This window comes from Schistocerca cancellata, chromosome 1 (genome assembly GCF_023864275.1).
Source record: "Schistocerca cancellata isolate TAMUIC-IGC-003103 chromosome 1, iqSchCanc2.1, whole genome shotgun sequence".
Lineage (NCBI taxonomy): Eukaryota > Metazoa > Arthropoda > Insecta > Orthoptera > Acrididae > Schistocerca > Schistocerca cancellata.
Genome location: NC_064626.1, coordinates 751,777,660 through 751,803,306, shown reverse-complemented (window position 1 = coordinate 751,803,306; position 25,647 = coordinate 751,777,660). Strand labels below are relative to the sequence as shown.

The 25,647-nt window shown below is 39.9% G+C and overlaps 1 protein-coding gene across 2 annotated transcripts; it reads right to left on the bottom strand.

The window, feature by feature from the left end:
- Positions 1–7,252: 7,252 nt before the first annotated feature.
- Positions 7,253–21,096, bottom strand: LOC126186072 (mitochondrial transcription rescue factor 1). 2 transcript variants are annotated; one of them, XM_049928179.1, is made up of 4 exons: positions 20,841–21,096; positions 20,597–20,733; positions 20,444–20,516; positions 7,253–7,541 (listed from the first exon to the last, which is right to left on the bottom strand). In XM_049928179.1, exons 1-4 carry the CDS (start codon positions 21,027–21,029, stop codon positions 7,353–7,355), a joined length of 588 nt encoding a protein of 195 aa, XP_049784136.1. In that variant the 5' UTR covers positions 21,030–21,096; the 3' UTR covers positions 7,253–7,352. The 2 variants fall into 2 exon arrangements, with proteins under 2 accessions (XP_049784136.1, XP_049784137.1); XM_049928180.1 differs by lacking the exon at positions 20,444–20,516 and having other exon boundaries at positions 20,593–20,733.
- Between the last annotated feature and the right edge of the window lie 4,551 nt (positions 21,097–25,647).

The following is a 25,647-nucleotide window of genomic DNA, read 5'->3' as shown; positions in this document are numbered from 1 at the left end:
GATTACTGATTCTCATTTTTCTGCCACTATGTTTTCTGGTGCAGTTATAACACAGTTCCATCCAAACAAACGGTGGAAGATAATGGTACTGAAAATGAACTTACCAACAGGGTTTGTAGAAAGCCCCATTTTTGCCCTGCAAACATGGCATCCATTGCGAGAGTCTTCTGTATCTATGTGTTTGCTTGGTCAGAATTAAGAAATAATTTAAAGAAAAGATCTGAGAAATTAGTGAACATCTAGAAAGCTTCCAAAGATGACAAAATTTTACTTTAGTCATTACAATTCTCCATAAAGTTTTCCCCTGGAAGTGTATATGTTATTTAACTGTTTCTCACATTTCAAGAAACATTAAAACACTGTTATAATAAAATAAATTTCTGTGATGATAAATAGTTGCCTTCACTAAATATGTTGGCTCTTTTTAATTCATGTAATGGTAACTTGACATACAAAATGTTATAAAATATTCATAATTAGATATATTTGGGGCTATTCACTTTTTTAAATGGGCATATTAAAAAAAAAACCCTCACTTTTTTGGTCTAGTTAAATTAGGCTACCTTTTTGATTTTAATGGAATTATGTAGAATTATGTGGGAATAATTATATTATGTGGAAAGCAGAACATCTCACCTTGAGTAGTATGTGATGTGGCATAAAGAAATATCAGAAAGTAAGCTACACACAGGAAATAGTTACAACAGAAAGTGATAAGTGTGGTTGCAATAAATGACTGTATCGCTAAGTGACACCACAATGCTGTGCCAAGTGCATGACACAGAACACTTGGGTTATTACTGTAATAAGTATGAATATCTTATTTAGTTTTTGCTTCATTGTGTGATGTGAAGTGGGAAGTCTACAGTTTGCTTGTAGCCTTCCTCAGTAAGCCCTATTGAAAATTTATCTGTTATCATTTATGCGTGTGTTATTTTCCATGTTCCAAGATTTATGTAGAAACCATCATATGGTCACTTAAAGTCTTTGAGCACAAACCAGTTTCTTACCGTTGTTAAGGCCTCCTGTTTCTTGCCAATGTATTATATTGCTTCTCAGTCTTGGTCTGTTGTGGCGTGTGCGCGCGTGCGATTGCTTTCAAAACATTTTTTAAAAACTTACTGGGCAACACCAAACAATGGAATATCCATGATGGAATGTCACAATAATATGAAAAGGATAGTTGGTACTCACCTTATAGCGGAGATGCTGAGTCGCAGATAGGCAAAACAAAAAACTTGACAACCAAAGTCTCTGGCTTCTGCTGCCAGTCAGTGTGGTCGTTTGTGTGAGCTGTGTTCGCATGAGAGAGAGAGAGAGAGAGAGAGAGAGAGAGAGAGAGAGAGAGTGAGTGGAGAGAGTGTGTGTACAACAGACTATGTGAATAAGTTGCACAGTCAGTCCCTCACTTTTATGCTTGCTATGTCATTCCAGTTGTGACCACATGGATGGAGAAAAGCTGAGGCATTTTCATTATTTCCACTTATGTTAATCATGACTATTAACTGCCGTAGAGACCGTAAGTGTCACACCTTTCCATTAAATCATTATTGACCAACTCTTGAGCTTCCATGCAAAACACATTTATAGAGTATTTGTTTTTTTTGGTAAGGCACTAAGAAAACATTAGTATGAAAAATGGTTCAAAAAATGCAAAAGGAATTGCTTGCAGTGAGACAACTTTTTGTTCTGCATTTGAAACTCGGACTGTTTATAACCCTACAGGTTGAACCGAAAGCCACCGACTCAGGATAGATGCTGGCATCTTTGTGGACTGTGTATTGAGGATTTGTTGGCGCATAGCCCCAGACATCTAAAGGATAAGATCATGATTAAACAGGTTAGCAGAAATGTGATAGTGTGACCGAGTGTTCGTCAAGCCAGGAACATATGCTTGCGGCCCGTGAAGACTGCTGTTGTCATTTTGGGAGATGGGACTGTCCACAGAATACACATCATGAAGATGTAGAAGAAAAGGCAACAGTGAGTCACCAAGAATGTAGAAATAAAAATAAACCATTATGTTCACAGTAAAAACACATTTATTTATTACTTCAAATTGTGAGGTCACCATTGATGCCTCTTGATCAATATGAGAAGACATGCAACATCTGTGATGTGAGAGGCAACATGTGGTTAACATTTCGACTGCCGGGAGTCCACTGGTGGACACAGTAGCAATTTATGCCCGCCACCTTGTTCCCACTTGCGGCCACATGCCTTCATCATGTTTATATAGTTCAGTACCTTGGATTAATTTGTATTTCTTGTTTAAGTTGATGCCTGTATATAGGAAACCAGGTACATTAACTTGCTCAATGTTTTGAACAGATCATTATTGTGTCTCTCTAAGGTCAAAATGAGGAACCCCTCTCATCTGCATCATTGGACTGTGGCATCTATTTGAATCATGTCAAAGTGGGCTTCCACTACGTGACCACTAATAACTTGACATATCTTAAAAAGATATGGACTGAATTCACCAAGAAAAAGAATCCACAAGTATGCTGTATCTAGCTGAAGCCACTCATTGATGATTAGACCCCATACGGCTACTAGATTGTAAGGATGATGACTGATGATTCACCCACTGTTCCAAATAGCCCTAGAAATCTAAGAGATAAGATCCAAGGATTTAACAGGTCACTCGAGATGTAACAGGTTGACCATATGTTTTCAAACCAGGAACACACACTTTCAGCCCTGTCAAGACTGCTGTGGTCATCTTGGGAGATGGGAGTGTCCACAGAATACACATCATGAAGAGGTAGAAGAGAAGGCAACAGTGGGTCCCCAAGAATGTGGAAATAAACATGATAGTTTATGACATCTCGTGGAAATCGGGTTTTCTGCCGGATATCAGCATCTTCCAAACACAATATTTCGACGTCATTACTTGACGTCTTCATCAGGTGTTCCCTGACACTGGCTGCTCGCTGGACCGGGTCGCATATTTATGCCTGGTGTTCTGTTTGCCGTTCCCTAGTCGGTCCGCGCCTGCGAATCGCGCTATCCTGCCGCTCTAGGTGTTCCCTATTCCGTCCGCGCCCACTCTGGCCGCTTCCAACTGTGGTCGTGGCCTCCTGGTGTTGCCTTCTCGGTCCGTGCCCATGAGTGGCGCTCCCCTGCCACTCTGGACGTTCCCTATTCCGTTCGCGACCGCTCTGGCCGCCTCCAACTGTGGTCGTGGCCTCCTGGTGTTCCCTTCTCGGTCTGCACCCGTGAGTGGCGCTCCCCTGCCACTCTGGACGTTCCCTATTCCGTCCGCGCCCGCTCTGGCCGCCTCCGACTGCAGCTGAGGCTTCCTGGTGTTCCCTTCTTGGTTCGTGCCCGCAGTGTGCGGATGTCTGAGGCTCGTTGTTGGTGTTGGAAACATATTTTCTCCGGAATTGCTTCAGCAGTTGAAATGCCGGGTTCCATGCAGTGCTTAGCTGGTATCCTGCTTCCCGATTAATCAGGTTTTATGCCATCTTCATCTCTAGAGATTCAGTGATGACACTATCCCAGAACCTGGGGGTCTGGACCATGACCTTGGTGTTCTCATAATCCATGGAATGTTCCAACTCTAGGCAGTGTTCTGCTATTGCTGATTTTGTGGCCTGCCTTAGCCTGCTATGTCGCTGGTGTTCCTTACATCTGATTTCCACCGTTCTAGACGTTTGGCCAATGTAGGACATACCGCATTCACAAGGAATATTGTAAATGCCAGGCTTCCTTAAGCCCAGGTCATCTTTGACTGTTCCAAGTAAAGCCCTGATTTTGCTAGGTGGGCAGAAGACACTCTTGATGTTATGTTTCATTAGTATTCTGCTGATCTTGGCAGAAACAGGCCCGGCATACGGTAAAAATGCCAGCTTCTTGATGTCTTCTTCTTGCTCGTTCTCCGGTGTATCCTGACGTCTGGCGGGATGTAGAGCTCTGCGGATGTCCCTGGATGAGATTCCGTTGTTAGCAAACACTTTTTGAAGATGTTCAAGTTCCCCTGCCAGGCTGTCAGAGTCAGACAGTGTCTTGGCTTGGTGTACGAGTGTTCTGAGCACCCCGGTCTTTTGTGCTGGGTGGTGGCAGCTGTCGGCCTGTAGGTATAAGTCTGTGTGTGTTGGCTTTCGGTACACACTGTGGCTGAAGGTGCCATCCGCCTTCTTCTTCACCAGGACATCCAGAAACGGAAGCTGACAGTCCTTTTCTAGCTCCATGGTGAATTTAATATTCGGATGCCTTGAGTTCAGGTGGTCCAGGAAGTCTTCCAGTTTTTCGCGACCGTGGGGCCAAATGACAAATGTGTCATCAACGTATCTCAGGATACACCGGAGAACGAGCAAGAAGAAGAAATCAAGAAGCTGGCATTTTTACCGTATGCCAGGCCTGTTTCTGCCAAAATCAGCAGAATACTAATGAAACATAACATCAAGAGTGTCTTCTGCCCACCTAGCAAAATCAGGGCTTTACTTGGAACAGTCAAAGATGACCTGGGCTTAAGGAAGCCTGGCATTTACAATATTACTTGTGAATGCGGTATGTCCTATGTTGGCCAAACGACTAGAACTGTGGAAATCAGAAGTAAGGAACACCTAAGGCAGGCCACAAAATCAGCAATAGCAGAACACTGCCTAGAGTTGGAACATTCCATGGATTATGAGAACACCAAGGTCATGGTCCAGACCCCCAGGTTCTGGGGTAGTGTCATCACTGAATCTATAGAGATAAAGATGGCACAAAACCTGATTAACCGGGAAGCAAGATACCAGCTAAGCACTGCATGGAACCCGGCATTTCAACTGCTGAAGCAATTCCGGAGAAAATATGTTTCCAACACCAACAACGAGCCTCAGACATCCGCACACTGCGGGCACGAACCAAGAAGGCATCACCAGGAAGCCTCAGCCACAGTCGGAGGCGGCCAGAGTGACCGCGGACGGAATAGGGAGCGTCCAGAGCAGCAGGGGAATGCCACTCACGGGTGCGGACCGAGAAGGGAACACCAAGGAGGCCACGACCACAGTTGGAGGCGGCCAGAGGGGGCACGAACGGAATAGGGAACGTCCAGAGTGGCAGGGGAGCGCCACTCGCGGGCGTGGACCGAAAAGGGAACACCAGGAGGCCACCACCACAGATGGAGGCGGTCAGAGCGGGCGAGGACGGAATAGGGAACACCTAGAGCGGCAGGATAGCGCGACTCGCAGGCGCGGACCGACTAGGGAACGGCAAACAGAACACCAGAGACGGGGCAGGCGCAAATATGCGACCTGGTCCAGCAAGCAGCCAGTCTCAGGGAACACCTGATGAAGACGTCAAGTGATGACGTCGAAATATCGTGTTTGGGAGACGCTGATATCCGGCAGAAAACCCGATTTCCACGAGATGTCATCAAATAGTCGGGAAAGTCTAAGAAATTACATGATAGTTTATGTTTACAGTAACCTGAATGATTATGCCCAAGTCATTGTACAAAAAACACCCTCAAAAGCATCACAAAAGCATCTTAAACCTAAAGTATGCCCTCTACACACACTGGTCTGTCACAGCACTCAGTGCTTTGCATTATCTGTAAAAGACACAAAACTGCAGTTATTGGACCACACTGCAACTCTCCCCTAAGCTGCCGTCCAGTTTGTGTGATGCTTGACCCTTTACACTTGTGCAGCTCCATGTGCCGCTGTGAGCAATGGCCACTTGTAAAGTATCTGACTCCAAATGTCAATCACAATGTTATCTAAAAACTGGCCGAGACAGACCTGCATTCACACAGAACAGCAATTCCTGTTAGACCTGAAACATTGTAACTGATAAGGCATGACATCTGTCTCTGATACCTGGACCTTTTTATGACTACTGTTCTTTCACTATTCCATATGGCTGTGAGGCATACTCTCTTCCTAGTAGAAATGAATTTCATTCATACACCAACAAATTGGATAACTTTATTCTCAGTGTAGTCATGGACGCAGATAAACACAATAGATCATTTCTGTTGTTAGTCCATGGCAGCCCATCTTACTGCCCTGACTCCACGCAACCAAATATCGTAAACAACACTTCACTGCCGTGACTTGCATCAGTGGTAGGGGTTCACATACCAGTCCTGCACCATGAACAGGGCTCCAAAGTAACCAGTGTGCTCTTTTAAAGGGTGACTACTATTCTGTCCAAAGAACTTGCTAGTGATTAAGTTTGTCTATACAGTAAAGGAAGAAAGAAAGAGACAATATGTACTGAGTAATATTTTTTCCTGTTATCTATGAAAGTATCTACAGATTCCTTTCATAGCTTATACAGGTTAACTTTGTGAGCAAAACCCTAACTCAGGGTGCATTTTACAAGGATATTAAGTGAGTGGAGAACATAAGAATGCTGAGAACCGAGTGATGATTAATAAAGCAGACTGAATGATTAAGATATGAGCAAGCAATACATTGACTGGGTATATATTGTTTCTTTGTCAGTGTTCAGTTTTATAAGAAAATTGGGTGATACATACGTCTTGCCCACTAGTAGTGAAATGGTATAGAAACAACACTTTCTGCCATTATAAACAATGTGGTACTTGTATAGTTCACTGAAGCTGACTATTTCTAGTGGAGAAATGAAAATGGAAAACAGATAAAAGATCACTCAACTGTTACAAGCAGCATCAAGCAAAGGCTGAATCAGAGTTGGTCAGACAGATAAGTCCTTATGGCAGGTTTTGTACTGTGTACTTCAATTTCACATAAAGCCACTTTAAGAGTTCATTACACCATACTTTTTTTGCTAGTGCAGTGCAGAGGTGGTCTCAGTCAAGTATGGATTTCGACAATTTGTTGGAGAATATTCCATTTATGAGAATATGATGATGTGGATAACCCTCACAACTGGTACTATCCAGTTAAAATCAATCTAAACCATTCACAATTTTGTAAATTTTTCATGCAATACACAAATGGATCTTGCTGTCCCCCATTAAAAATAATAACAAAATGTTACACTGATTAATATTGGGAGAGAGTACTGAACTGAAGTAGTTATAGCAATATTATTTTACAGCTGGTGGCCTGGTGAGCCAAAGCCTGTACTGACAGGCAGATTATGGCCTTAGCCCAATATCTGTACCTCACTTGTGGTTAAGTGTCAGTTATGTATCACCTATAGTATTTTGCATTAAATGAAGCCTCATATGACATTATGCAATTACTTAGAAGTACATGTGTTACAAACTGTGGCCTATTTTCAAGTTTAGAGTCATGATTAGGAATGAGGAATTATAAAAGAAAGGTCAGGAAAAAACATATTTTATTTCATGAAAACAGTGAAAATCTAACAATCATATTTAGTAAAATGTTACAAAAACATTTCTGTATTGAACAAACTGATGCTCAGGCCAATGAACCTCTCCAGGGTTCATCATAATTTTCAACTACTAAATTCTTATGACGTTTCAGATGCACGACCACAGAATCGTCCTTTGGAGCTGCTGACAGTAACTCAATCCGAGTTACAACCAGAAAATCTGGATTTGAAGAACTTGGTCCACGTATTATATCAATCTCATCACCAACATTTACCTGCAACAAAAAGTACAAACTTCTGGTATTGTTCATCGTGTACCGTTAACAATGTGAAGAGAAGTGTATACATCTACAAAATAATGGGATTTACAGCAATGTATGCACTATATTTCGGGAGCTCATACTGCTGATCACTGTGAACAAACAAAAAGGATGTGAGTAAGTAGTCTATTCAAAATGACTGTCAAATGTTTGAATGTAAACATTATTAGATTACTGCTTGTTTAGGAGTCATATTAAAGTCATAAATATTGTAAAACATGTTTACAAAATTCTGATATGTGATCTAACAAGTTTTAGAAATTGTACAATATTTCTACGATGCAGCTGATGGTTACAGCCAAGATTCCTACATCTTCCTATGCTGACCCAATGACAGTGTCAATTACAATTGCGGTGGGCATGGGATCACTGAAAGCGGACCTTTGATCCTTGAAAATGAATTGCCTGGTCATATGAAACATGTTTCTTATTACACCAATTCAGGGGTCATGTCTAGGTACTTTGTCATCCAGGCAAACAGCTGCTCACAACATGCACCAAACCACAGCCAAAGGCTTGTGGATGCAGCATTTTGCTTTGGGAACCTGTGGCAGTAACTGAAGACACTAGAGAGCTGTGAACTATGAGAACATTGTTGCTGACCATCTGCATCCCTGATACTGATGACATTTTGCAGCAAGAAAACTGTACACACCATAAGGCAACAATCAAGCTACAATTATTTGACGGTCATGACAGTGAACTCATGCTGATGTTTGAGCACCAAATTTGACTGATCTGGGAAGCTGTAAGGTGCCAGCTCTGTGCTCACAAACCTTCGCCCAATAATTTACTGAAACTGTGTAACCCGTGCATAGAAAACTAGAGCCACATGCCTCCAGAAACCTACCAAGGACTTGCCAAATCCATGGCATTCAAAACTGTCACTGCATTACATTCTGAAGGTGGACCAACACCCTTTTCAGCAGGCAGTCATAATGTTTTGCTCATTAGTGTAGCAGACAATTGCCTTGTGTGATATTGTGCAAGTGTTTGAATTTGAAGGTGTCTGCTTGGGCCAGTTTGTGCAATACTTTCGTTGCTTTGTGTACTGTCAGGTTATGGATGGACTAGAGCATTTCTTATCATCTTAATGTATGTCCAAGTATTTAGATATTTCCTAAATGATAAGTTTTTTGTCATTTAACTGTACTTACAATCAGATGTTGAAAATGTCATTTGGAAACTTTTGGATGACTGGTCTCCAATAAAAAGATTCTACTCATATACTATTTGTCAAGTTAGCATCTTCCCAATTTTTTGTTGCATTTATGGGGAGTGTTCTCTTTTAGCACTGAATAATATATTTTATTGGGAGCAAAAGTGAATTTTTTCACCACACACCAATGTTATGTATCCTACATCACACCTCTCTGCTGTTGCTTGATACTAGTATTGGCTGAATGACCCCCCCCCCCCAACAAATCACCTGCATATGCTATATGCTACATCTACATGCTTCAAAAGCTACAGTGCATGGCAGCCTACACTTCGCACAATTGCTAGTCCTTTCCTTCCCTGTTTCACTCTTCTAGGAGGAGCAAGGGGAAAAAATTGTCTGTATGGCTTTGTACAAGCTTTAATACGGACAAAATAAGGGAGTTATTGGCCTTATGAGGTGAACTTTGGAGGAAGGAGAATTGTTCTGTCAAATAAGCTGATGCTGTAAACTTCTTCAGTAGTATTTAGCAAAAATACCTTCCTACCTCCAAGGATGCCACTGGTATGATGGTTTCATTCCATTATGTCAGGAAGATGATCTAATTTGTCAAAGCTGCTACTGTAAACTAATGTGCATTTTTGGTTTATGGAGTTTCACTGTCTGAAGCCAAACCAACATGGCATTTAAGCAGTAATTTCTCCTGCACTCCATATGTGACTGACACAGAGGTAGAAAAACTTACACATTGTACACTGAAAAGTACATTTTACCACCACTTCACAGTGGTTTGCCTATTATGGACACACACCACCTCTGTAGTATGGTTAGTCATAAACTTGTCCATCTTGTTTCTCCAACTGCTACTGATGCTTCATGGATACTTACACCAACTGTGAGAGTGGGGCGATATGTTGTAACTGAGGTAAATTTCTCTTTGATTCCATGTCAGACATTTTCCCAGCATATTTCTAACTTTTAGAATTCTTGGGTGTCTTGCTATGTCACATTGTAATTACCCCACAATCTTTCAGCAACCACATTTGTTGCCATCTTCAGGTGGTCCCTGATGCCTGCTGCTCTGCACCTGCCATTGGATATAAGCTGGCCATTAACACTTCCACCATTCCACTCCTATTGCTATCCACTTGGCTGCTGTGGTGATGGTGGTGGTGGTGACCCCCAGCTCCAAACTTTGTTCTCTAGTGTCTGTGCTGCCACTGTCGGGTATAGACCTTATTTTACAGGAATGCTTTTCTTTTTCTACGCTCAGTGCATGATTTGATGCCCGACTCAATTGCAGCACACTATTTGCATTAATTAGACCATCTTGGACCCTGATTTCAATGGCCTCTTTAAACACACAATCAGTATGGCCAGTTTTTATACTATGAGAGCTGGAAGCTGATTTGGTGATCTGGCACGATTTAATACAGCATCTATGTTCATGGCACCTCTCTTCTACTGTGTGTACAGTTTCCCCACTGTATGCTTTGCCCCACTGGCAAGGGATTTGGTAGACTCCTGGTCTGTGAAAGCCTCAATCATCCCTCATCGAGTGTGATAATGTCATGCTTTTGTCTAGGTACACACTTTCTAAACAGATGCCTTATCTGGTTGATACTGTATCCATCTCTTTGGAATGTCATCTCAAAGTGCTTCAGCTCAGTTGGAAGACTGCCTGAGTCACAGGTGGATCATGCCCTGTGAACACGTGTGCATGAAAAGCCTTCATGCTGGGAGTCATGGTGTCTACTGGAGACACACTGATACAGACCAGTGTGTGTGGGTTTCCTGTACACACTGTGTCCCAGCTTGCCATGTGGTTTCCATTTCACTAGGACATCAAGAAATGGGAGGGTACCATCCTGTTCCACACCCACGGTAACCTGCATGTTGGGGTGCAGTGAATCCAGGTTATGGAGAAATTCATTTAAGGTGTCCCATCCATGTAGCCAGACAACAAATATGTCATACAAGTGACAATAGAAACAAGTTCTTTTTTGTTGGGTTTGTTCTGTGGACCTTCTCTTAGAAATCCTCCATGAACAAATTCACCACAACCAGTAACAGGGCATCTCATGAGGATGCTGTCCATCTGTTGATAATAATTTCCATTGATCACGAAGTACATTGAAGTAAGCATAAACTTTAAGAGTCTTATCAGATTGGTGTCAAATTTTTTTGCTTATCAGTTCCATGGAGTCCTTCAGAGGTACCCTGATGAAGAGCGACACTACATCAAAACTCACCAACAGGTCACTATCACTGAGTGGAAGTTCTTTTAGATGATGTGCAAAATGAATGGAACAGCAGATGTGAAGTCGAATTTCCCCAGAGATGGACTCAGAATGGCAGTCAGGTGTTTTGTCAAGCCTTATGTCACTGCTCCTATATTGCAAACTATGGGGTGCAATGGAGTACCCTCTTTATGGAACTTTGGCAGCCCATACAGTCGTGGCTACACAGCAGCTAGCGGTTGAATTTTCTTAACAGTTTTTGCATCAAAGGTACAGTGAAGAAGTTTGATGGGTTTTCTCTGGAGGCAACTTGTTGGATCACCTTCTATCTTCCTATCTGCTATGTCATTGGGAAGTCCATATATTTTCTGGCTATATTCTGTGTGATAACAGCATTCCCTTTATCAGCAATCAGGGCAACCAACACAGGATCGTTATGTTACTCATGGATGGCTGCTCTTTCCGCATTTGAAATGTTGTTTTTCGGTAGTGCAGCACTAGTGAGTGTATGGCACATTTCATGGCATACTACTCTGGCCTCATTGGTCGGCAGAGCATCAGTTACCTGTTCCACACTTTTTATTATGTCCACAATTGGTAGTGACGTAGGAGTTAAGTCCTTTTCCTAGCACCAACATTGCTGCATCATTGACTGTTCTTCCTGTAAAGCTGATCAGAGTTTCTTAAGCAGTCCTGCATGGTTTTCTGTAATGCTTTGAGGTTTGTTGATTCTAGAGTTCCTTCATTTGCTGTTTGCCTGTACCTAAGTGACAGAGTCAACCCACTCCTATGAAATAGGAGAGAAAGCTGAAGCTATCGTGAGATGGACCTCTAAAAATTTTTTTTCAGGTGGTATCCAGGCAGAAGCAAGCACCAAGCTGGCTTATGTTGTGATGCAAACTACTGCTGCAGTCCTTACATCGTGAGATATCTTGGCGAAAGATAGTAGCAAAATACCCTCTCAGCAACTAAGCAGGAACGTGAGTGAGCAGAGCAGATGCTCCATATTCTGCAGCTTGTCCAGAATCTCACACTTCCTGCCCATAAAGGTATTTGATATGCGATCTGATGTTTCCCTGACATATTTCCAACTTATAGAAATCTTTGTAGTCATGTCATGATTACTCCATGATTTTTTGGAAAACAGACTAGCTGCTATCTTCAGGCAGTCCCCGATGGCTGCTGCTTGCCTCCTGTCAGCACCCTATATATGCTGGCCATTACCCCTCCACCACTCTGATCCTTTTGCTATCTGTGTGGCTGCTGCACTTCCTATCATTATATGACTGATACATTTGTCATCCGGCCAGATGGGTGGGACAGTGTAAGTGAATTTCTTCATCATCTGAATAAGCTTCCCCCCAATATACAATTTACTATTGAGGTGGTACAGGATGGCACCCTTCCATTTCTTGATGTCCTAGTGAAACAAAAATCACAAGGCAAACCAGGAAATAGTGTGTGCAGAAAACCCACACACACTGATCTGTATCTGTATGCCTCCAGTAGTCACCATGACTTCCAATGTGAAGACATTTTATGCACCTTGTTTGAGGGACAGAGTTGAAGCACCTCGAGAAGACATTCCAATGAAATCAGTACAGCAGCATGCAGATAAGACATGCATTTGGGCAGTGTGTTCACCCTGAAGAAAAAGAACAGCACAATACACTAGTGTGCATCCTGTTTGTCGGCAATACTTTCAGAAAAACTGGCAAGATCTTGGTATGACATAATATTAAATGTGAATTTTGCCTATCCCCTAAAACATCGACACTAGCAAGCTCAGTAAAGGATGGTGTAGGCTTTTCTAAATCAGGAGTTTACCAAATCACTTGTCAGAATGTCAAACAATACAGTGGGGAAACTGTATGAAGAGAGATTCTGTGAAGATGCATGCCATACTGAAACATGCCAGACCACTAGATCAGTCATGGCTGACTGACTAGTATAAAAACTGGCCATGCTGGACTACAAAGATACCAAAATACTTGGGAAATTTTCCTCCAATTGACACTGCATGATTTAGATGCCACTGAAATAAGAGCCCAAGATGGTATAGTTAATAAAGCTAATGACCTGCAACTGAATCAGATGTTGTACTTTGCATGGAGCCTACAAAAAGAAAACTGTTCCTGTACAGTGAGGTCTGAACCTGACAGTGATAGCATTGACACTAGAGACCGGCTGGGTGCTGCTACTTCCACCGGTGCCACCATCCATAGTGGTGGCCACACTGCTAGCAATAGGACAGAGTGGTGGAGGGGGTTAATGGCTAGCACATATGAGGGGCGTTTGAAAAGTCCGTGCAAAGTCTGAGAGATGGCACCACCAGCACATATTGAGGTCATGTTTGGTTAGTAGCATCTTCAGAAAGAATGCACACCAAGTTTCAGCCATATTTTGTGTTTGGCATTCGTGTGAATCAAGTCGAGTGATTGTCAAAAAATGGATGAAAAAGAATTTTGTGTGGTGATTAAACATTACTTTATGAAAGGAAAAACGCCTCAGGAGACTAAAGAGAAGCTTGATAAACATTATGGTAATTCTGCACCTTCGATTAGAACTGTTTATAAGTGGTTTAAAATTTTCAGCGTCGCCATATGTGCACAAGGGATGCTGAACGTTCTGGACACCCTGTGGAGGTTACGACTCCAGAATAGTTAAAGTGTGTGTGATTGCTAGTGCTCTAGGCATCTCGAATGAATGGGTAAATAATATTTTGCATAAACATTTTACATGAGAAAGCTATATGCAAGATGGGTTCCGCGATTACTCATGCTTGACAAAAAACATAATAATGTGAAGTGTTGCAAGGATGGTTTTCAGCTGTTCAGGAAGAATCCGAAGGACTTGAAGCGTTGTTTCGTCACTGTGGACGAAACTTGGATACATTACTATACTCCTGAGACCAAACAACAATCTAAGCAATGGGTTACCAAGGGAAAATCTGCACCAAAAAAGGCGAATACCATTCCTTCAGCCGGAAAGGTCATGGAGACTGTCTTTTGGGATTCACAAGGGATAATCCTCATCAACTATCAGGAAAAGGGTAAAACTATTACAGGTGCATATTATTCATCATTATTGGACCGTTTGAAAACCGAGCTGCAACAAAAACGCCGGCGATTGAACTGCAAAAAAGTCCTTTTCCATCACGACAATGCACCAGCACACAACTCAGCAGTAGTGGTCGCAAAATTAATTGAAATAGGATTCCAACTCATTTCACATCCCCCCCTATTCTCCAGACTTTGCTCCCTCGGACTACTATTTGTTCCCCAATTTGAAGAAATGGCTGGCAGGACAAAGATTTTATTCAGACACGGAGGTGATTGCAGCAACTAATAGCTATTTTGAGAACTTGGAAAATTCCTATTATTCAGAAGGGATCAACAAATTAGAACAGTGTTGGACGAAGTGTGTAAGTCTAAAAGGAGACTATGTTGAAAAACAAGAAAGGTTTACCCCAAACACGTGAGTAGTTTTTATTTTTACACGGACTTTTCAAACGCCCTTCGTATAGGACAATGAAAGGAGCAGAGCAGTAGTCATCAGGAACCATCTGAAGATGGCAACAAGTCTGTTTGCCGAAATATCATGGAATAACTATGACATGACCAGGCTGACATGACCTGGTCGGCCACTGGAGAATCTTACAAATCCCTATTGCAGTACTTGGAGACTGATTAGTGCATGTGCCTCCCTTAATAATGAATGCTCAAAGTGACAGACATTAAGTTCTGTATTTCTGATCATTAAAATATTTTTCATGTTCCTACCCTGTGGTATCAAAGTGAAGAGTGTTGCAAATTTTCATAACATTAGAGAATAGAGTGAGCTCAAAAAGGAATAAAGTATTTAACAATTGTAGCCTACAAACATACATTACAGAGTAAGTCTTTATGGTGGTTTCACTAGCTTCCACAAGTAAACAAAAACATTCACAGCACTAGAGTTGCAGAAGTACCATAGGCTACTGTAGACTATTGTAAGTAAGTGTAGACTCATTTCATTTGTTTTTGAAATGTGTAGCTGGAGTCAGCCCAAACAAATTCTGCTTATCACAGCTCTCTTGCGAGACCCAGTGTACATGGAAACTATCAGTTTGTTTCCTGTTACAAACAAAATGTTTTGAAGCAGAAGTTTACATGCTCATATGATAGAGCAGTCCCAGATTAGTCTAATGCGATTTTTTTTTAATGTATTAACAAGGACAGTAAACCTTTAAAAAACCAGTACTGAGCAGTGCTGTCACTGCTGGACTACTGGTTATTCTTCAGGTTTTACTGTACCTGTTAATACAAACTGATAAAATAAGTATCACATTAGACTAACCTGGGGCAAATCTATTGTATACACACATAAAATTCCACTTCAAAAATAATTTTGTTTGTAAGGGAAAACAAACTGACACATGCCATCGATATTGGGAAGGAAAAACAAACAAAAATTCAAAACAGCATTTTCTATCAGGGAATAAACTTGTATAATAATATGGCCATGGAGATGAAAAAGATTACTCAAAGCAGTTTTTAAAGAGGCAGCTAAAACATTCTTCATAAGTAATGCATACTACACAATTAAAGGAGTACTTACTGGACTCATAAGAATCATTAATAATGAAATGTGACAATTATAACATATTACAATATGTGATCACAGTGTAGGCCTAACACTTTTATAAGAAAAATCATGTATTCGTGGTCTATAGAGAGTAACAGCAATGTCTTATCTCCTTCCTGAGCTCAACATCTTACTCATCATGTGCAAATGCTGATTCAGTTTTTCAGGTAGACTAAGGGGGGAGGACATAAAGACGTCCATGTTAATGGGCCTAAAGTCAACTTTCCATATAGACTGGGAAGTGCAAGTTGCACAGCAGTATATTTGTGGTTGAGGAGTCACCAGCGGGTGTCTTTCGTGTGTACAGCGAGGCACTGCAAAACTACGTTTTATAATATAAGTTATCTGGTGCAAATTTTGTTAAATCAAAGAACTTTGTACAATAGTGACCAAGCAAATGAGGCAGTGTGATTGTTAAGACACTGACCTCATATTCGTGATGATGGATTTTGCTGTGTCCAGCCATCCTGATTTAGGTTTTTCTAAATAATTTCTGGCAGATGCCAGGATGGTTCTTTCAGCAAGGCCACCACTGATCACTTGTCCTATCTTCACAAAAAATATTTATGCTACATTACATTAAAAGTTGTTCCATAGAATACGACATTTGCGGGCAAGTGCACTACCAACGGGGCTACCCAAACATGACTCACAACCCATTCTCACAGCTTTACTTCCACCTCCTACCTTCCAAACTTAACAGAAGCTCACCTGCAAATCTTACAGAACTAGCACTCCAGGAAGAAAGGACACTGCGGAGACATGGCTTAGTCACAGACTGGAGCATGTCTCCAGAATGAAATTTTCACTCTGCAGTGGAGTGTGCGCTGATATGAAACTTCCTGCCAGGTTAAAACTGTGTGTCATACCGAGACTCAAACTCAGGACCTTTCCCTTCCACGGGCAAGTGCTCTAAACTGAGCTACCCAGGCTCTCAGGATGGGTCATGATTCGTTCTTGGGTAGCTCAGTTGGTAGAGCAGTTGCCCATAAAAAGGAGAGGTCCCAAGTTCATGTCTCAATCCAGCAACTTTATATCTAAAAATTCATCTGTTGAGTAGGAGGAGTTGTCATTCAGAAATTCTTTTAATTTGTTTTAAAATGCTGACTGGCTATTTGTCAGGCATTTGATGCTGTTTGGTAAATGACCTAAGACTTTTGTGGCAACATAATTCACCCCTATCTGTGCCAAAGTCAGATTTAACCCAAAATATGAAGATAATCCTTTCTTCTGATGTTGTAGCTATGCACATTGCTATTATTTTTTAATTGGATGGGTTATTAATAACAAATTTTATAAGTGAACATATACTACCACCAAAAACATAAGTTTTTCATATTAGGTGCATTGTACTTCCACCTACAGCCAGATACTCCATATCAGCGACTCGGTAGTCATTAGACATCGTGAGAGAGCAGAATGGGGCGCTCAGCAGAACTCATGTGCTTCAGACGAAAAGTGTACAGGTCGAGCTCATCTGTTGACTGACAAAACCACCGACAGCTGAAGAGGGTCTTAAAGTGTAACAGGCAGACATCTATCCAGACCATCACACAGGAATTACACACTGCATGTACTATGACAGGTGGGAGGTGAGAAAACTTGGATTTTATGGTAGAGCGGCTGTCCATAAGCCACACATCATGCCAGTAAATGCCAAATGACACCTCACTTGGTGTAAGGAGCATAAATATTGGAAGACTGAACAGTGGAAAAATGTTGTACAGAGTGATGAATCACGGTGCACAATGTGGTGATCCAATGGTAGGGTGTGGGTATGGTGAGTGCCCAGTGAAAGTCATCTGCTAGAGTGTGTAGTGCCAACAGTAAAATTTGGAGGCAGTGGTGTTATGATGTGGTCGTGTTTTTCATGGAGGGGGGGCTTGCACCCCTTGTTGTTTTACCACAGCACATGCCTACATTGATGTTTTAAGCACCTTCTTTCTTCCCACTGTTGAAGAGCAATTCAGGGATGGTGACTGCATCTTTCAACACGATCGAGTACCTGTTAATAATGGCCTCTGGTGTAATGGTTACACGACAATAACATCCCTGTAATGGACTGGCCTGCACAGAGTCATGACCTGAATCCTATTGAACACCTTTGGGATGTTTTGGAACACCAACTTTGAGCCAGGTCTCGCCGACTGACATCGATACCTCTCCTCAGTGCAGCACTCCGTGAATAATGGGCTGCCATTCCCCAAGAAACTTTCCAGCACCTGATTGAATGTATGCCCCTGAGAGGGGAAGCTGCCATCGAGGCTAAGGGTGGGCCAATACCAGATTGAATTCCACCATTACCAATAGAGGGTGCCACAAACTTATAAGTCATTTTCAGCCAGGTGTCCAGATACTTTTGAGCACATAGTGACGTATTGTGAAGGTACTGTGAATGTCCCCAGTTTCTGAAATAAATGTCTGCAAAGAGATCTTGGGAGGACTTCAGTTATTATTCTGATTATGCGCTTTTGTGCAATGAATATTTTTTCTCTTATTGATGAATTACCCCAAAATATTAAACCCTACTACCATAAGTAGTTGAACTCAAATGTTTCAGCAGATCATCAATGTGTTTCTTCTAATTTAATTTCTCATTCATGCACACACTCAGAAATTTGGAGTATTTTGCCTTAGCAGACTTCAGTTCAAATTCTATATTTATCAATGGTGTTATGTCATTTACTGTACAGAACTATATATAGTAGATTTCTCAAAATTTAGTGAAACTACGTTTCCAGAGAACCACTTAAAAATTTTCTGAAAGACATTTTTTACAATTTGCTCATCTAATTCTTGTTTGTTGGGTGTGATTACTATACTTGTATCATCAGCAAAAGAACTAGCTTTGCATTCTCATGAGCACTGCGTGGCATATCATTAATATATATTAAGAACAGTAAGGGATCCGAGACGGAACCCTGTGGCACATTGTTCTTGATATCTTCCTAGTTAGAGGATTCTGCCTATTTTTGCAGACTATTTGTACTGTTAACTTCAACCTTCTGTAACCTTCCAGTTAAATATTAATTGAACTGTTTGTGCACTGTCCCACTCATTCCACAATACTTATGTTTACCTAGAAGAATATCATGACTCGGACAGTCAAAAGCCTTTGAGAGAGCATAAAAAATCCCAATGTGTGACGTTCGGTTACTCAGAGAATTTAATATTTGATCAGTGAAAGCACATACAGTATTTTCTCTTGAAAAGCCCTTCTGAAAACCAAACAACACTTTGTTCGCACTTCATTTTTTTGAAGCTACTCTTGAATGTGTTACTTTTTCAAGAATTTGGATAAGATGTCGGAAGTGAGTAGTTGTTAGCAACAGATCTATCCCCCTTTTTAAACAATGGTTTATCAATAGCATATTTCAGTCTATCCAGAAAAATGCCATGTTTCAGTAAGCTACTACATTTGTGGCTTAGAATCCTACTTGGTAACAAGCTTTTAGTACTCTGTTGGAAATGCCATAAATTCCATGGAAGCTTTTGCTTTTGAGTGAATTTATTATTTTCCTAATTTCAGTAAGAGAGGCGGGCTGAATTTCCGTTTTGTCAAATTGTATAGGTATTGCCTCTTCCATACACAGCCTTGTATTTTCTAATGAACAGTTGGATCCTCTTTTGTCAACTACACTTAAAAAAATATCTTATGCTTCTGGCTTTTCATTAAATTTGATAGAAATATTGTCTTCCGGTGCTCTTGGTTGTCCTTTTTCCCTTTTAACAATATTCCAAATTATTTTAATTTTATTATCAGAGGTGGTAATCTCAGACATAATGATAATGCACATACTTCAGGACTTTAATAACTTTTCTTAATACACTGCAGTAGTTTTTAAATGTCTGATTTTTTTCTGGATCATTACTCCTTCTAGTTACAAGATACTTTTCCCTTTCCATTTACAAGATTTTTTGTCCCTTTGGCAAGCCACAGCTTTTTAGATGGTTTCTTACAATTATGTTTCACTGTTTTCTTAGGGAAACTGTTTTCAAATACACTCTCAAAGGTATCATGGAATGTATTCTATGTGTGTGTATATTTTGAGCTACTTATTTTCATTTTATTATGACAAGTCCTATATCAATGTGAGACAATCGTGGATAAATAAATCACATCAAGTCAAGAAAGAACTTATTTTGTGATTCTGTTGGTAATGTACATTGAATGTGAGATTACACCCTATCCTCTGATTTTCATCAACTTTTCTCTTCCCGGTGTAAAAGACTTTATCCTGTGTTCCTGTTTTTGTTGAAGCATGAAGATGGCTGAATAACCCTCAACATATAGTGCAGATCAGATAAATAATATTACTCTATTATGTAGTGTATTTTATGTAATTCAATATGTAATATGTACAACATAAATATAAAATCCAATCTGCATGCTATTAAACATTCAGAACAAATGAACTCTTCCTAACCAGTCCTGATTATTATTTGACTTATCTGTCAATGGCAAATCTTAACAGCTTCAAAGTAGTATCTTAGCACACAAGTGGCACTACATATTTAAGACCGTTGTCTTGTACACAGGATTGTGCACCTCCCTCGCACTGCGTGTGAAAAATTTAGGTGAAAAATGAACATAACACAAGAAATTACAAAAATCTCTAGAATGGTTTTGGAAGAGGCACCTAAAAGCATGAACCTGAGTAGGAGAATGGACAATACAATACATAAACTTATACAAATGGGCATTTGCTTTATTCTTCTAATGATAAATCTATCCACAAACCCCTCCTCAAAAACACTAAATTAAACCATTGTTGCATCATATCATAGTGAATTCTAGTACGATTATTTCCAGTAGGTCATGCTGAACTTACATGTACACTTTTCTTAAGTATCTTCTTCCCATTTACTCGTATTCGACTTTCATAAAAGGCTGTTTCTACCTTGCTGCAAATGAGAGAACATTATGCATTAAAACAATACGGCAGTTGACCAAAATCACACACCGGTATCATCAACTCACTGACTTTCGTGCCATTCCCATGCCAGCCTTTATAATCAGGTCAACACGCAGCGAAGTGACATTACACTTCTTAGTGCTTATGCTTTTATCTGAAGGGTCTAAAACTTCTGATACACTGTCAATATCATCGTCTTCATCTTCCTACGAACAATAAGACGTGTTATTACAGAATTTTAATCACGAATTAGTCAAATTTCACTTTGATGTAAATTATTTATGGAATAGCTTTGCCGTGTGCTTATACTCACTTCAGTACTCTCTCGTTTTTTCGTGTACTTGAACCTGTGCGCCTGTATTTCGATTTGTGGCAATGTGCCTACTACATTAATTCGTGTCTGTCCATAGCCTACAGGGACTCTAATCCTAGCACATACAAATGACCGTGCTGATTTACAAAATAGTCTGCTTATTCTCACACTAACCAAACCTGGTAACATCTTGTTGCATTGTTTGTAAACATTCACTTGCACTGGCAGTTCTGCAAAGTGTATAATCTGCAAGCAGGTTTTTTCCTTCGACCATAGATATTGGTAGACTGGTCATGACGTAAATTTCGTGGCACCAACATCTCTACTGCTATATCACGTGACTATTGGCAAAACAATGGTGGTATCCTGTTGTGCTTATGGTTGTACCGAGCGTTTTGTGAAGGGAAGTAACATTAAATTTCACGTGTAAGTATTATTAGTTTAATTTAGCGGCATTTCTCGAATACTGATAAACTATTGTGTATATCATATCCTGACCCAGAACGCCACAGTTACGTAAATTGGCGGTTTGAAGTGCTGTGTGTGTTTCCAAGCCCACATTGCAATCGTATATATTTCTTGAAATGGTAAGCCACAGAGCTGCTTTTTCTCTTTCGTATAGGTTTCCAAAGGATGAAGGGCGCAGGCAGATGTGGATACAGGCAGTGAAACGAAAAGATTTCAAGCCTACTGCGCACACACGCATCTGTTCGAAGCACTTTGAAGAAAATTGTTTCGACAAAGAAAAGACTGGTGGGAATTGGCTTCACAGTGACGCCGTGCCAACAAAATTCGATTTCCCCGAGCATCTTCAAGCAAAGAGACCCAAGCTTCGTAAACCTCCGACTAAGAGAGATTCATTAGACGAAACTTCATGTGCAGGAACTTCCCATAATTCTCGTAAGTCTAGATATTTACTTTGTGTTAATATGTTAACGTAAGAAGGAGAGTGTTAAGCAGTGGCTGTAAAAATGTAACAGCGTTTTTTAAAGTAACATTGTCGTAATATGCGTTAGACTGAGGGGAAATTCTTTCATGTACATTTTCGTTCAATGGACTGGTATTTTGTTTGCAGCCGCTATACAAGCTTCTGAAGTAAAAGCTGGGACAAGCAAATGTTTTAGATATATAGGAGATTTTAAGGAAGATGATTTGGCTGTTCCTGGCATAGCTAGTAAAATTGCAAGTGTTGCAAAAAAGCAGCTGAAGAAGAAAGCCAGAAAATTAAATAATTTGCAGCGATCAGCCCACAGGATGAGGAAGAAAATTTTAAATATGGAATCATTAATAATTGACCTTCAAAAGAATAATCTTATAAGTGAATCCATGGGTAATTTGCTGAAGGTAAGATAGAACTATGTGCTTCAAGTAGTACTTATAATTTCTTGACATATGACATTGAAGACATACCAAATTGCCATTCTTATTATAAATATCAGGTGGTGTAGATTCTAGTATTGTACCTGTCTTATGGTTCCATGACAAGTGACATAGTTGATTGTAAGAAAGTCTCTATTCACACAAATGTAGGCATTGTTTTGAAAAATATCAACATGTTCATGTAAATAATAGGATAAAATTACACTGTGGAGAGAACTGCAACGAGCCACAAGTTTTTTAGAAGTGATTGTTATTGTAACATTGCTAGTTTCGGACCTGGAACCCATTGCCATGCAATACCACTAATTCCTTGCAGTTTTATGTGTGTGTCCTAAAATTTTGAAATTACATATTTCTTGAAAGGTATTAGATTGTATATAGACTGTACACATTGCACTTTCTTCATGAAATTCTCTCCTTTACATTTCCTCTCTTAGAACTTTGTTATATTTTGGGACACATACATAAAACTTGCAAGAAATCAATGCTACCATCTGACAATGGGCTCAGACTCAAAGCTAGTAATGGTACAATAGAAATCACTACTAAAAGAAACTTGTGACTGGTTGCATTATTTCCTACAGTGTAATTTACAAAAACAGTTGTGGTGTTCAATAACCACAATGGATAAAATAAAGTGGGAGAAAGCACCATAATTTAATATAAATGAGAAAGCAGTAACTTTTATTAAAGTGGAGACACTCTTGGAAACTTAACTATGTTAGATCTACCATACATGAGCACAAATAGTAGAAACAGTGATGATATTTTGTTCCTTCTATGCACAAATTTAGTTTGTAACTGCTAATTATGTGTTGTTTTCTCTTTCCTTATCAATGTAGAGTCTTCTGCATGATGTGATATACAGAACATGTTGAGTGAATGACAGTTTGTAGCCTAGCTCTTGCAGTTCTTTACTGAGAGTATCATATTGCTTTCAGATGCTGCCACCAGGTACATCAGAGTTGTTAAAGCATGTCAGCAGAGGTCAAACAAGAGAAAAGTACCCATCAGCTCTTCGGACCTTTGCTTTAACTCTTAATTTCTACAGCAGCAAGGCTTACAGTTACGTAAGGAGAAATTTCAATACATCTCTGCCACATCCACGGACACTGAGAAGGTGGTACAGTGTGATTGATGGAAATCCAGGTTTTAGCAAAGAAGCAGCAGTTGCTCTCAGAATAAAGAGTCAAGAGCTTATGAACAAGGGCAAGAAACTGCTGTGTGCTATGTCATTTGACGAAATTGCCATAAGAAAACACATTGAATTTCGTCAAAATAAATTTGTTGGATATGTAGATTATGGGGCAGAGCTTGATGATGATAACCTTCCTGTTGCAAATGAGGCACTAACTTTTATGGTAACTGCTGTTAACAGTTCTTGGAAACTGCCAATTGGTTACTTTCTAGTCAATGGACTAACTGCACTAGAAAAATCTAACCTATTGAATGAGGCTCTAAAGTTTACTTTTGATGCTGGTGTTGAGGTGATATCCGTAACTTTTGATGGAACACATGTAAATACTGCAATGATAGAAAAGCTAGGTGCTTCTTTTTCTTTAGCTAACATAAAATCTTTCTTTAAGCACCCATTATGTAATGATGAAATATGTATTTTCCTTGACCCATGTCACATGCTAAAGTTAGTACGTAATACCTTAGCTGGTAAGGGCACAATTTTTGATGGCAATAGAAATCCTATTAAATGGGATTATGTACTCAAGTTACATGATTTGCAATGTGTGGAGACACTTCATCTTGCTACAAAAGTAAGAATGAAGCATGTTGAGTGGTATCGCCATAAGATGAATGTCAGAATTGCTGCACAGACATTGAGTAATAGTGTAGCTAATGCCCTTGAATTTCTTGGCAAAGATTTGCAGCTAGACGATTTTAAAGACTGTGATCCAACAGTTAGGTTCATAAGGATTATGAACAATGTTTTTGATTGCTTCAACAGTAGAAATCTGTTAGCGAAAGGTTATAAAGCACCTCTGTCATTGCAGACTGCTAGCCACATTTTGTCTTTTCTGGATGAAGCTGAAGAATATATAAAGAATTTAAGACTGGATGCAAATGGCCCCTCTGTTTTGTTTACAAACAGAAAGACTGGTTTCTTGGGTTTTATTGTGTCAATTCAAAGTCTCAAAAGGTTATACAATTCTCTGATAAGCAGTCCTAATCCACAACTTAAATTCTTACTGACACACAAGTTGTTACAAGATCACATTGAGACATTTTTTAGTTCAATCAGGAGGTATGGTGGTGATAACAATAACCCTACAGCCACTCAGTTCAAAGCTGCTTACAAAAGGTTACTTATACATCAGCAAGTAAGGGGTTCAGAGTTTGGAACTTGTTTAGACACTGAAGAGTGTTCTATTCTGAATGTATCTTCAGCACTGGGTAAAGTACAAACAAACCCATTTGTTTCATGTATAAATTTCAGAGCTGAAATTCCTGATGTTGAAAAAGTGTCTCATGATCACTGTTACAGTATCCCTTCTATATGTTTTAAACAACTGTCAAAGTATGTGACAAATGTTGTTGTGTACATTGCAGGATTTATAGTACGTAAGTTGAAGAAAACCATATATTGTACTGAATGTGTGAATTCTTTATATGGCTTATTAGAAAGCGAAAATGAACTCCTCACGAGAAAGAATATGGGAGGTTTAGTAACACCTTCCAGGGATGTTGTTCAAATCTGTAAAGTAGCAGAACAAGCCTATCGTTTGCAGCAGGCAAAGGGTATGCTGACAAAAAAAAATGTAATGCTTGTGCTCGTGTCATCTGCTATGGCAGAAATTGACAGTGATGTATTTACATCTATCAATGAACATATAATGAGCATTGATCCCACAGAAAACCATCGTACAACTCTTATAAAATCCATTTTATTTGAGTATTTCAAGACCAGAAATCACCATTTGGGGAAGACTGTAACAGAAACCTTTCAGAAAGGATGTGTAAGGAGCTTGCTTACAAAAACAATATTATTTAAGGGTCACTAAATGGTTCGTGTGTAGTGTTGGTCTACTTTAAAAAAAAAAATAGAAATTTGTTCAGTGTTGTAAATACTGTATTGTGCTGCAAAATAAATGTTTTATGAAAAATTTATGTGAATTATATTATGCTCTTACCTTTGTCATTCAAGATATGATATTCCTAGTCTAGTAACAGATTGCCATAGACAGTTAAGAATAAAACTCTTAACATACTTTGCTGGAGAAAGAATAACTCAATTGTTTGCTATTTCGGCTGCACCAGTTTAAAGTTAAGTAACAGATAGTTAGAATTTCATATTAGTGTGTGTGTGTGTGTGTGTGTGTGTGTGTGTGTGTGTGTGTGTGTGTTTTTATATTACCAATAACCCTTCCCATTCCAAAATCAATGGCAATGTGCATTGCTACTACACAAGCAGAAA

Excerpts from the sequence above, each read along its gene's own strand:
- LOC126186072 (XM_049928179.1), bottom strand. The coding sequence starts at position 21,029 with ATGTTACCAGGTTTGGTTAGTGTGAGAATAAGCAGACTATTTTGTAAA. Across the intron at positions 20,734-20,840 it reads AAAAACGAGAGAGTACTGAA|GAAGATGAAGACGATGATAT; the intron begins GTGAGTATAAGC and ends TATTGTTCGTAG. Across the intron at positions 7,542-20,443 it reads TACTTAAGAAAAGTGTACAT|GTAAATGTTGGTGATGAGAT; the intron begins GTAAGTTCAGCA and ends TTTTTGTTGCAG.